General features: G+C 40.4%; 1 protein-coding gene across 1 annotated transcript in view; it reads left to right on the forward strand.

Moving 5' to 3' along the window:
- Positions 1-470: 470 nt before the first annotated feature.
- Positions 471-13823, forward strand: part of cratb (carnitine O-acetyltransferase b) — a 16143-nt gene continuing 2790 nt past the window's right edge. Inside the window, exons 1-14 of the mRNA XM_010780775.1 lie at positions 471-862; positions 1796-2017; positions 2528-2646; positions 3085-3138; positions 3511-3676; positions 4774-4948; positions 5080-5170; positions 5822-5909; positions 5997-6097; positions 6509-6628; positions 6867-6989; positions 7898-8033; positions 8151-8213; positions 8299-8436. Coding sequence (XP_010779077.1) covers positions 812-862; positions 1796-2017; positions 2528-2646; positions 3085-3138; positions 3511-3676; positions 4774-4948; positions 5080-5170; positions 5822-5909; positions 5997-6097; positions 6509-6628; positions 6867-6989; positions 7898-8033; positions 8151-8213; positions 8299-8436 — 1647 coding nt within the window. The 5' untranslated portion in view covers positions 471-811. The remainder of the gene's footprint in view (positions 863-1795; positions 2018-2527; positions 2647-3084; positions 3139-3510; positions 3677-4773; positions 4949-5079; positions 5171-5821; positions 5910-5996; positions 6098-6508; positions 6629-6866; positions 6990-7897; positions 8034-8150; positions 8214-8298; positions 8437-13823) is intronic.

Raw genomic sequence — 13823 nt, forward strand, 5'->3', positions numbered from 1 at the left:
AACCACGCTACACAAAGCAGATATAGCAACACCTGTAAAAACTTAAGCACATAGACATTTAAAAAAAAGGGGCTATATCGACATTTTAAAATTGTATTTAAAGAAAAAGCCCTAACAAAACAGCAGGGCTCTATTTCAGTATTAACTAAAGAAAAAAAGACAGCAGCATGCAGCTGACATTACATATTTGCTGAGCCTAAAGATAATCCTAAATAAAGCATCCGACCGTTTCTAATCATAAAAAAACATAATACAAATAAACGTATTGCAATGTGCAAAACAGCAGCATCCAACCGTCTCCAATCCTTGGATATTACATGTCACTGCATGCATGCACGGAGCACCCGTAGCGCGAAATCATCATATCATTTTGTCTTGTTGTATTACTTAACAACAAAAACACAAAAAAAAAACTCTCGTTCGCGGGCGCGAGCCGGCTCCCGTCGTTCACTTAAAAGTTCGTTCGTGGCTCGGTGACGTAGCTGTTTACAGCAACATTTTCACGTGAACACGTGTGCAGACTTGCAGCGTCAGTTCAGCTCAGTACGTGCATCTTTGCATGTTCGCAGTTTGAAGATACAACACTTTTCTTTTTACCACATGCATACATGCGCTGATGTTGTCAAACTAGGATCCATCGAGCGACGACTCTCTTCTGCGTCCACCATGAAGAAGAAGTAGGAGGAGGGATTTCTTCTTGACTTTGACGACCTGACTGTGGAGACTGTGCAGAAAGTTATCAGAATATAAATTCAAAGCTGCCTATTGTGACACAGATGCAACAAGGGGTGGATTTCTGATTTAGGGAACCATGATTTGGAGGAAAATCCAACCAGGAACCTGCAGAGCATGGCTGTCTCGGGTGAGTCGTTTTCTGTTTTCTGTCATACTGTTTACATATTGGTTTATAGCTTTTTATGCTTTGTTATTAGTCGAAAAGGAGGCCGCTGATCATGTTTCTACTGTCATAACTTCTACACTTCCTATTTTGATACGCCCCCTAGTCCTTCCCAATGGTCCTGCCCTGCTGTTATTGGCATTAAGTCAAACTTTCATGGAAGTCATTGCACTGTGCTGACATGCAGTGAAACTGTACCAAAACTTTGGTTACTCTTATAACGTCACTATTTGGGAGTGTGCACTGAACAGCCATATCCTTAACACCCCCCCCCCCCTCATATTGATATGATACGATACATATACATAATTTTGTAAAATATAAAGGTATTTTACCAAAATATATAACAACAATAAATAAAATGGAAAATATTACCTGAAATGTACACCTGAGTGTTACAAAGTTGAGTTGTTATACTATGTCATATTTATTTATTATTTGTATAAAACATCTTAGAAAGGATATATACTCCTTCTCCTTTGTAAGATTAGTTGATGGCCAGAAAGATAATCACCAACTATTCTGATAGTCTATTTACTATTTAAATATTTTTCCATTCAAACATTTCCACAAATTCTCTAAAAAAGGGAGATTTCCTGCTTTTCCCTTTTTTTACATCTTAATAAACTGAATATAATTGGGTGTTCGACTGACAAAATTAAACTTAGGGACATCACGTTGGACTTCCAAAAACTGGGATGGACATTTATCAGTATTTCCTGACCAAACAATAAATGATGATGAAAATAAGTGCTAGTTGCAGCTCTACTTCACTATAAAATCCATTCTTAGTGTCAAGCTCTGCACATTCTGTCATCATTGTGTACAGTGAAGCTCAAACATTAAAAAGATGGAAAAAGAAGAAAAACAATCTTTAAACTTCTCCCTTTCTTCCAGGTTTCTTTGAGGCAGGAGCTGTGTTTCTCCTCAGTGCCCCCGCAGCCGGTGCCCCCTCTGGTCCAGACGCTGCAGAGTTACCTCAGGAGCCTGGAGCCCCTGCTGCCCCCCGATGAGCTCAGCCACACCCGCAGGATGGTGCAGGAGTTTGGTAGGCCCGGGGGCCTTGGTGCACGGCTACAGGCAGGACTGGAGAAGAGAGCCAGACGCACAAAGAACTGGGTCTGTGTCCGCTGTATCAGTGTGGGAAATGTGACAGATGACAGATATGGGTGTTTTTAATAAAGCACAGATAGAGCAACAGTGGTGTGTTTGAAGCACTCACAGGCAGATTTAACATCACTGCTAGGAATCAATATCAGGCTAAAGCAGTGGTGCCAAAAAGCAAAACAGCACCTTCCCTTCCACTCTTGTAGAAAGGTAGCTCTGACCCCAAACAACAAAAAATAATCAATTCCAGTGTTTTTGTTATTGTAAGCAAAGTAACGCAATTATACAAGGAAAAGGCTTCGATAGAAAAAGCACAAATTCACAACAAAAACGACATGCATCCGCCAAAAACCTTGCACAAGAATACTTATATTTCAATGCTTAAAATGTATTCAAAATGTAATATCTTTTAACTGTGATTTCTTCTTTGAAAAAAATCTGTTCCACCCAGATTCGTGGAAACCTTTTACAAGAGTTAAATGTCAGTCCTATTTATGTGTGTGTGGCCTCTCTCCCCTGTAGATCTCTCCCTTGTGGGTGCAGTGGGCGCACTTGGAGAGCAGACAGCCGCTGCCAGTGCATTCAAACCCGGCCATCTCTCTGCCCAGGAGAGATTATAACGGCTGGAGGAGCCAGCTAGTGTGAGTCAATGATATCATACACACACTACAGACACACTGATGAAGCAGAGTGTACACTAGTACTGCTTTTATAGAAAACTAAGATAGTGAAAAGCAATTGTATTGTTTGTTGTTACATCATTGTTTCAAACTTCTAGTATTTGTCATTGCTGGAGGTTCATAAATAAAAATATCCCCCCAAAAACAATAAAATATAATAAATAAGGGTGTGCTGTGATGTGTCTTTGTTTCCAGTAAAAACACTGGGTCATGATGTTGCCCTTTAAAAACGCCTGCGTATAAGTAATCTCCAAAATGTAATTTGACTCCTCGAGCATATGTTAATGAATAACTGTTTGTGTTGTAAATTAATTCATTTCCGTCTGTGCATGTTAAAAAGAGATCACATAATGTTACTGTGTTACATAATACAAACACAACCTTTCTGTCTCCATTTAGGTTTGCATCCAAACTCATTGCAGCAGTTCTAGACTTTAAGGCCATAATCAACACGTAAGTATGACTGACATATTCAAAAAGCAATTAGTAATTTTCATGTTTTAAAGGTATTCAGATGAATGAATCGCCGCATGTACAAACAAAATACAGATTCTCCACTGCATATCAAAGAAAAATAGTTTTTTCACTAATTTTACTTCAAAGCTGTTGTAAGTTTGCAGATGGACATTTTACATAGCATTCACAAGCTATAACATCCATTTGTTGAGTTTTAGTCTGGTATGGGCTAATCTATAAAGTGTTGACTACACAACACAGAGAAGTGATCAGATACTTTGTATCTACAGTACAGAGGGAAACATATAGCTTTTGTACTCATTATATCATACAAACATTAAGATGCATGTGTGTGCTTCTCTGTTTCAGCGGCCAGCTGCCATTGGAGCACCTGCGAGGGAAGCCTCTGTGCATGGAGCTCTACCCGCTCCTCTTCTCCTCCTGCAGGATCCCCGGCCCCAAACACGACCACATCGCTCACCATGGGCGCGCCCGACGCTCGCCGACACACATCACAGTGGTCAGGAACTACCAGGTGGGATGAAGCAGTCTGATTTAAAAATGTTTTGCTCTTTTAGTCTCTCTGATCTTTATCATCCTTATTGGATTGTAAATCATACCACAGTGCAGACATGTTGAGTCTTGTGTTATCACACCTCTGTTTGTTTTCTTTTTTATTATTTTGATTCCTTGTCTCAACCAATTACAAATGTGCAGATCATTGGGAATCTCTTTAGTTTTGGCAGCAGGTCAGAGAAAGGAAACCAAACCAATCTGAACGCAGTGCTTTTAAAGCCTCATTCTCACTACCTTTAATTTACCATCTCTTTTCTATATGAGGTAAAGTTAGTTTTCATGCTAATAATGTTATTATAATAATGTAAAAATCTGCCTGCAATTGTCTTTGAAAATATTTTGCTGATTCTCCAGCTAACCCTATCTTGGTTAATTTTTAAATAACAACTGATGAAGGCCACAAACAAGATTTTTCCTAAATGAAAGTCATTCAAATGTTTTTTTATTTTTGTCACCAACATCCATCCATCTTCTCCCGCTTATCCGTGGTCGGGTTGCGGGGGTAGCAGTTCCAGTCACCAACATTCCAGAAGGAAAAAATATTCAATTTTTTTATTATAGTGAAAAAGGAAAATCAGCAAATGATTTTTATTAAAAACAGCTGGAACAAGTGAGTTTTTGGTCATTTTACTTTTAAAATTGACTTAATTAATTAATTGATTAATTATTTTGGTATTGTAATGCACTCATCCCACTTGAAGATGTTGCACTGCAATTTTTCTTGGGATGAATTGGGTTTTATCTTATCGTATCATATCTTTATTGTTATTATCGAATAGTTTTTGGTCAATTTTTTGAGGATTGGCTGATCGATTAACAGAATAATTGTTGGTGCTGTTAATGTAGTATTTGTGTTGGAAGCAGACAAAGACAAAGAAAAAAGCCCCAGAGCTTAAATAATCACAAGCAATGTGCTAACTGAGAACACAGCCCTCCTGGAGACGGTCTGTCTCTTGGAAAACATTGCGTAGTGAAAGCTTAACCAATCCAACATTTCTCAATAAATCATTCATAGAAGACAGGCGTAACAAAGATGGCCTCCTGTTTTTCTTCTAGTTCTTCCAGCTGGAGGTTTACAACAGCGACGGCTCTCGGATGACGGAGAGTCAGATCCACGGACAGCTGCTGAGGATCCGCTCTCAGTCCTGGAAGACGGACAAAGAGCCGATGGGCATTCTGACCAGCGAGCACCGTCACACCTGGGGACAGGCCTACGACCGGCTGCTGAGAGGTACATCAGAGCTACATGCAGACCTAGAAAAGGGTGTATGAGGCCTTTACTGTGCATGTCACTGAATAAACCGAGACATTTATAAATACTAAGTTATTACTGTCTTTTTATTTCTTCCTTTTATGACTCAGATAAACTAAACAAGGAATCAGTGCGGCTGATAGAGACAGGACTTTTCTCTCTGTGTCTGGATTCTCCCGTCATGAGGATATCGGATGAAAAGTATGGACACACACACACACACACACACACACACACACACACACACACACACACACACACACACACACACACACACACACACCGACACGAACAAGCTGCATTTCTAACTCTTTCTTTCTGCTTCCTCTGTTCCGTCCCCACTCAGGTATTTGTGTTGAGCAATCCTGTGTGTTTGTTAAGATACCATTGTGTGTTGACATCAGGTTCTTAAGCAACAGCGTACATATATTTCAAGGCCAGGCGATCACTTGTAATGGATGAAGAAGTACTCCGGTCCTTATAGTTAGTCCTCTTTTTTCTTCTTTTACCTTGATTTAAGCAGGATTATTCAAATTTTGAGGCTCCAATGTTCTAATAAGTGATTAAAACAGACTCTAAGCTTAAAGCAATATTTATTTTACAAAAGAATAGCATAAGAAATGTATTATATAAGAAACATGCAACAGACAACAAACAAACATCAAATTTACTTAAGCAAAACCATCATCAGAAATACCATTATCTGAACTTATCAAAAATGGAAATAGTCATTTAAAAGTATTCATGAATTGCACTAAAGCACAGTACTTGCCTAAATGTACTTACCACCAGTGACTTCTTATTATTTTGTTTCTTTGTGTCCATCTTGTTTTTTCCAACTTTGATTGACAGGTATGCCAGTCGCAAGGCAGCACAGATTCTGCACGGAGGTGGGACGTTCTCAAACAGCGGCAACCGCTGGTTTGATAAAACTCTGCAGGTGAGCAGCAGCAGTATTCACGTATGACAAGACATATTGACATATTGATACAGCAGTCTGACTGTGTCTGTGTGTTTGTCTCAACAGTTTGTGGTGGGCGAGGACGGCTCGTGGGGTCTTCTGTATGAACAAGCCACAGCCGAGGGTCCGCCCATAGCAGAACTGCTGCATCACATCCTCGATTACTGGTGAGATAACATGAGACGAGACGAGATAATATCCTGTTCTCACTACTGTTTACTTAGTGGTATTATCTCTTTATTGTGTATTAAGTAAGTTACTTGGTTAAATGTATCTATATATAGTGCTTACCATGCTGGACCATATTAAATGAAGTCTATGCTGACATGAAAGTACTGTCCACATGTCTTATGGTTTTTGAGGCCCAATTGTAATGCATTTCCTTAAAAAATGTGTTAAAGAATCCTTTAAAAGCTGCTGCTAACATTCTTATTAAAGGGTGCTTAATAACTCCAACCAACACTCACAAAGATTACCTGTGTGACTGAATAAAAGTACTCTGATTTCATCATAATATATTATTATAAAATCTTACAAAGCTTTACATCATGCACACCTTTATGTTTTCTTGACTGCAGTGAGAAGCCAGACCCAAAGAGAGCGCCACTGGTTCCTCTACCGATGCCCAAGAAGCTTTACTTTAACATAGACAGAGAAATCAAGAGGGACATAGAGCATGCCAAGCAGAACCTCGATATGTAAGTTTCACACTATAAATGTAGAGTTCACGATGAGTGCTTGTGATGATAAGAGAAGAATGCCCTCACTGCTCAGCGTAGGCTACATGTTTGCTTTGTCTTGAAAAACTAACAAAGCTGATGTGACCTTAGCCACAGAGGTGTAAACACGTTTATCAGGAAAGGAAGCTGTCATTGACCTTTGAGATCAAGGCCTTTCCTATAAGTCTGTTTGTAATATTTTTTAAATCTCCTGCAGACTAATCAACGACCTTGACGTGAACGTGTTCAACTTCAAAAAGTTTGGCAAGGAGCTTCCTAAGCAGCACAACCTGAGTCCAAACTCCTTCATCCAGGTCGCCCTGCAGCTCGCCTACTACAGGTCCGCCCCATGACACACTAACACATATACACCACTAACTTTACAGATTTAAAATATAGCAACAAAGCTTTACTTTTATTTTGTATTGTCCCTAAAGGGCAGGTTGTTTTTCTCATTCATAAGAAAATTAACACAATATCAACATTGTGCAAAATAGTATAAAATTAAGTCAAATCAAGTTAGTGATTTATATGTATAACTTAAACAATAAAGGTCGAACCGGGTGATTCACTGAGAAATTAAAATACAGTCAATAAGTTAAAAAGTGAATACAACTCAGGAGAAATTAAAATCTGCTAGCATGAGGAAGTTTCTCTGGAGTTTTAGTCATATTTGAACACATAGAGACAATATAACTATTTTTAGATCCAGTGACTAACACTTATCCATTTATTGTTCTGAAAAAGATTCTGAGACTACTCAAATGTTCCCTTGAGTCTCAATCTCTACATGTATGGCAGCCAATCGATCCAATGTCTGTTGAATTCCAACACAGAGAAATGTTGTCAGTACGGTAGTTTATTGAATAAAATAAAATAAATCATAGAAAAGTTGTTCCTTTTAACTTAAGAACTTGCATCATATTTTAAAGTTTTTTTCAGTGTCGAGCACATTTGCGTAAAGTTGTCTGTTAAAACGTGGCTGTGTGGCAAACAGAACTGCTACTAGCTAATTCAGCATCCTTTTCAATTTAGGCCAAAGAAATGGGCTTCAATTGTAGCACAAATCTAACCGAATCAATGGCAACAGTATACTTCCTGCTTGTATCCAACAAACTTTTATGGAAACTGGAGTGTCAAAACATAGCCGATTGTTTGCCCTGTAGCGTACATTGTTCATGAACAAATATTGAATTGAACAGTGCTATTAGGTTTTACTCCATTAACTCCTTTCCTTTTTGTTTTTAGAGTCCACAATGAGGTCTGTCCTGCCTGTGATATCGCCTCTCAGAGGATGTTTAAAGGAGGAAGAACCGAGTACATCCGCTCGCCCACAAACCAGACGCTCAAGTTCATTCAGGCCTTCGATGATCCATCTGTCTCGGTGAGAAACACCACGGAATTGATCCCCTGTGGCTAACACAGCATTTATTTCAGCATGTGAAAGACATGCTGGTGTGGAGAGATGGAATCATAGCGTGTTTTATTTCTTGTGTTGCAGCACGAAGCAAAGCTACAGCTGTTCAGAGAAGCTGTTGATGCCTACACAGCTCTGACTCATCAGGTGAGTGACAAGTCAACTTTCATTTGTCATTTGATATTAACTGATAAACACTTCTCTCTGAAATCTCTTTATCGGCTCTGTGCAGGTACTTAATGGACACGGCATAGACAACCACCTGCTGGGGCTCAAGCTGCAGGCCATCGAGGAAGGACTGAGCATCCCCAAAATCTTCATGGACACCGCTTACGGCCTCGCAACACACTGGAAACTCCGGACTGGACAGGTGTGTTTCTGTGTGTACAAGTGTGGCTTGCTGGTCTGTTTTATGGAAGTAATTGACAGTCATGTAGCACAAGAGGAATTTGTCTTTGTTTTATGACACAGTGAAAATATACGAGGGAACTTTCAGCAGGTCAATCAGCAGTTTTTCTGTTATGCGACATGTGATGTTCTCTTAATGTGGCATATTTACTGCCACGAAATGTAATTTAGGAGTTTCTAGCAATCACCCTGCTGATGTTCTGTGCAGAAGCTTCTGTTGTCTTTATGACTCTATTTTTACATTTTGTGTTATTACCAGTGTTGGGCAAGTTACTTCCAAAATGTAATATATTACATATTACTTATTACTGTCTTTTGAAAGTAATAAGTTACATTACAATATTACTTTCTCTGAAATGTAATGAGTTACACTACTTTAGTTACTTTTTAGTTAATTTCACCAAAAGAATGGCTAGGTATTTTAAATGCTGATAGCTTACTGCAGCTCATTATACATCCAATGAAGGGCAATGTGGTGTAGCATAACAACTTTTATTACACGGCTTAGTTGAATACTCGATTCTGATTGTAAATTCTTAACATGTGACACGTTGTTAATACAGTACAGACTAGGGGTTTCACAACTACCAATATTTACTAGTCGACTAGTTTTTCAAAATAGTAGTCGACTACGTCATAATAAAGACACACAAAGAGAGGTGTACAACTGTATTTTCTATTGGAACTCATACAGTAACATTAAACACTGCATTTTAATGTGTGTTACATGGCTGAGTAAATAACAAACAGTAACTGGACTCACCAAAATCGACAGCAAAAATCCTGTTTACATAAATGCCACGTAAATCCAGTGCGCAACACTTTATTCGCTGTCCTCCACGATAACGTCCACCTTTCCATATTTTTGGTTTGAACACCAACGCATCGACATGTGAGGGAAGGAGGCTTGACCGCTTTCGGGTGAGTGTTGCCTGCCAGGGAAAAAACCCTCTCACTCGGGGTGCTTGTGGCTGGAATAGCCAGGTAGCTCCTCGAAAGCGGGGGAAGCGGTGCACGTTTTCTGCCCACCACTCCAGTGGATTATCCACTGTGGGGATATGCGGTGTCCACTGGCATTAATCCCGTAGCTCATCATCCGCATCACTGTTGACTCGTGTTTTCTCGCTGTTCGTTTGCCTCTGTTCAGTGCTGACGCCGGTCCGTTGCTCACTGGTGCTAGCATTACTGCTAGTGCTAGCTGTCGGCAGCGGGTGTTTCATCTTTAGATGGTTGCGCATAGCAGATGCATTTGTATTGTACTTCAGTACAGCTGTACACAACTGACACTTCACTGTGGAGTTGGTTACATCTTCGTTGAAGTACTGCCATACATAAGAATGTCGGACGTGTTTTGTAGCATTTTTTAATGTCACTAAATAGTACGGTTACTTTTTTCGCTAATTTTTTTCGTAGTTATTCGTGGAGTCTCTGCAAAGTACGGAAGTTTTTAATCGAGTCTAAATTGGCAGATCACTTGTCGTAATTACATGGTATTCATGATAATTATAATTTTGTTGCGTGCCATACGGTCGTTACATTATGTTTGTCGTATACGTATGTATACGTGTCAAAAGAAATAAAAGGTCCAATGCTCTCCAACCCCTTGATCCTCGTCGGAGATTCAGCCATCCGACGTCATCGAGACATCGACTGTGTGGTCACGAGGAAGTCGCACTCTCGGTTCAAGAGGCGATACATCTCTAGGAGTGTCGTCGAACTGTCCCCAACTACTCTCTCGACATGACCAGAGACGAACTCCCAACAGTCGTTACCGTAGTTGCAGTCTTGCTACCGTCGGGCTTTGCTGTAGTGGCGACAGACAAACAAGCGGATGCCGTGGACTTCGCCTCGTTCTCGCCTCCTATTGATCGAGTACATGGTTTTTGCTTGCTCTCATTACTGTTATACTTGTTTATAGAAGTAGTCGTAATCAGAAGACCTAAAAAGTTTAATGACTATAACTTAAACGATGTCATAATCTCGTGTTTAATATCTAGTTATCTTTCAACTCCAGACTAGAGGGAAAGTTAATAGGAAGAGAAGTATCCAACTATTGAGTGAGTAAGTAGGTACACTTGGATACAATAAGTAGAGAGAGATATTCTATAATGTTGTACAATTTATAGTTGTATACTTGATGTAAGTCAATCTTGCGAAAATAGTTTTCGCTGAATGGTATGAAGGTTATGGACACCCGTTGAGCGGGGTCGTTCCTCGTTAAACCCCACCCTGTATAGAACGGGTCGCCTGTGGTTGCTGTACGCCTGACGTACCCAAGACTGGGACCGGGGGGAGCTAGCTTGTGGTTGCGTGATCTGCGTGGATGCGGTGGGCAAATAGAAGATGGAAATAAATTGGTCTATTTTTCGATAAACTCCTCAATGCGTAATTAGAGTGAACTGTTACGCTGACGGTTCTTCCTGTCGGTGCCAGATGTGATATTTTGTGTAAATGTGTTTGTATTAATTTTAGTAGATAACTCTTCTGTATATAGATATTCTTTTGTTTTGTCTGAAAATTTCTCTACCTAGTGTTTATATGTCGAAGAACATATATAATCGCCGATCATTCTTATCGCTCTAGTTGTGACTTAAATGAGTACCTAGGTACGTTCTCCACTGTGCATTGAAGCTGACCGTGTTGGTTTTAGCTCCTGTTGAGAGTTAAATTTGTAGCGATAACTCTGTTCACGGGAGTCAAACCCTGAACCAATGTCTATTCGCTTGTCTATGTTATGTCTGAGTCTCTCCAGACTCTGATCCCGTAGTCTCTCTTCTGGATGTGGAGATACATCTTCAGCCCCAGGCAGAAAAGAACACAGAGTTAGTCGTAACCCTCTTCCGTTGTGTAGTGTTTAACCCATGAATGTTGATGAAAAATATACATCATAGTGGTCAGAACTCCATCTGTTTTAATCCGTATTCGGTCTCTGGTTAGATGAAATGCAGCCATAAGTCTAACTTTTAGTGTTGGTAAATTCAAGACATGTTCTCTCTTCGGTTGTCATCATTAGAAGTTAAAAGAAACTCTCTATCTTGAATGTTATACCATACACATCTTCAAGGTCTAATGATAGTGAGGTTTAGTTACGATTACAGTCTCCGCTCCGTTTAACGCGCTGTATTCTCTTGTTGTGTATGTAGACCCCCTTTAAACCAATGCATCTCGATGGAGAACGGTGTGGGCGTCAACTGGTACGGAATTGTAGCCGTGTACGTTATCGTACTATATTTCTGTTTTGAGTATTGTACAGTAATGTATAGTTGTTGTAGACTGTTGATGAGCCGAAAATGATTAGGATTAGATAACAGGGATAAACGTTTGAGGTAAATGTACGCTCTCGCTCGACGAGAATTGTTAAAAAATATAAGTTATGAGCAACTACCTGTGTAATCAAGATAAAGAAGAATAGTAAAAGATATATATAGCAAGATTACGATAATTGGCCGATCTCTGAACTCTTCGACACTTTCCTTGCATCACCCAACTGACTTACTTGGAACAGTGCCAGTATTGCCTTTCTTCTTCGTCTTATTTGAAGGGTTAAGTTACTTGCGTCGTATCAAATGGATAACATTCCCCATATTCGGTCACAAACCCAACATTGACGCTAATAATGTTTTCATTAGTCCGCCCCCCCTCCTCAGATTGTCATTGATATAATGTAATAAGTAGCAATTTCTGGCGGTTTTTCATTGGCGTAATGGATTAGCTTTACACTCCATTATATAGATGCAGATGTATATATTTCGTCATTGTTGGTGTAAAATTGGGCTTTAATTTAGCCACAAAACAAAAAAGATTCTTTACATGGATTTATATCGCTCTGTAAGGCTGTGGTCTGTTTAAGCACGTCCATCTAATTCTTTGGACCACACAAATGGATTCCGAAGCGGCAGCCCCAGAAACGCCCCGTCAAACTACAATACGTGGGAGGATGTAAGTTTTTTCTCTTGCCGTCGCTCTTTTCATGTTTCTTGTTTTTACCACAGTCCCAGCACCAACTGGACGGGCCACCGCGCCGTAGTGAAAGGTTTCACAGGTGGTCGTCACTTGATGTGTAGACACCTAGTTAGTAATTGCTTTTACCAATTTGGGTGTAGTGATTTGCGGTCGTTGTGACCGGAGATGACGTCGTGTCATGTTGTCCAGCTACCCTGTAAGTGCCGATGCGAGTGCAACACGCTGTGATCGAAGAGGCGGACTGAAGCGGCGGGAGCGGGCTCGTCGGTCAGAAACAGCGGGCTTTGATGCGCGGAGACGCCGGCGTCCAACGGTCCTATGAGTGCCGTTTTGTCTCGGACGGGTCGCATGATAGATTGTTCATGGGCCGACATGCTGCACCGCCATTCCGCCAGTAAAACGTGCGAGCACCATATGGTTTATCTGTTCCGAATCTTTAAGTTACACTTTATCACGGTATAAGACGGCGACGGACATCGTTTACAACCAGTCTTATGTCACGTTATGTTATCGTGTCTGACGGAAGTGGGTGGCTTACCGTGTTTTTCTAGAGTGATGTAGGGTTATCGAATAGCCTGCTCGATTACAACGTCGACTTACAAGGTCCAGTGTTTCAGTTGGAGTTTACTACTGCACACTATGGTCAAAAGTCGTGTCATTTTATAAGGAAGAAGAGTCTCATTATATACCTGTTCCACTGACTACATCACTGTACCAAAAGTATTATGGAAAACGAAAAGTTACAAATGTAAAGTTGGGTACTCGACCAAGTTTAGTATAAACGGGACTAAATGTATAGTAACAAGAGCCACAAAGGAAAATAGGCATGTCAAAACGCTTCCGAAAGACACCGAAAAGAAACGGTGATCAGGTGAAACTGATGTATACTTTAGTAAAGTCCTAACGTGAAAGTTGAGTGAAATTTACGAAGAGTGAACGAAACCAAAGTTTTTGTATGCGTTTACGGTATTAGGACAAGTAACCCCTGGTATTTCGTAGGATAAAGAAGTAACGGACAACGGCCGGTGGATAACGAGTACCGTGGATGATGACCGACGCGAAGACATTAGAGTCTCCGGTAAAACAAGATCTTGGCCCGGACATGTACCGGTATGTGCATTTGTTTGATGTCCTCGGGTAAGGCACAGACAAACAAATGAAGGAGAGACGAAGAAGACCCACTAAATCGATACAGGTGTCGCGAGGCAGAAAATTGGAGAAAGGAAAGAGAAAGAACTAGGAGAAGTTCGTTGGGAAGTAATATCGAACTGGTCACCAGACATGATCCCCAAAATGTTGGATTAGCTATCAGCTGTCAGCTGATGGAAATGTATCAGCCGCGACAATCGGGATCAGGCTGATCAGCACTTTTTTACACTCCATTTG

Source organism: Notothenia coriiceps, unplaced genomic scaffold, assembly GCF_000735185.1.
Source record: "Notothenia coriiceps isolate Sejong01 unplaced genomic scaffold, NC01 NC01_scaffold00022154, whole genome shotgun sequence".
Classification (NCBI taxonomy): domain Eukaryota; kingdom Metazoa; phylum Chordata; class Actinopteri; order Perciformes; family Nototheniidae; genus Notothenia; species Notothenia coriiceps.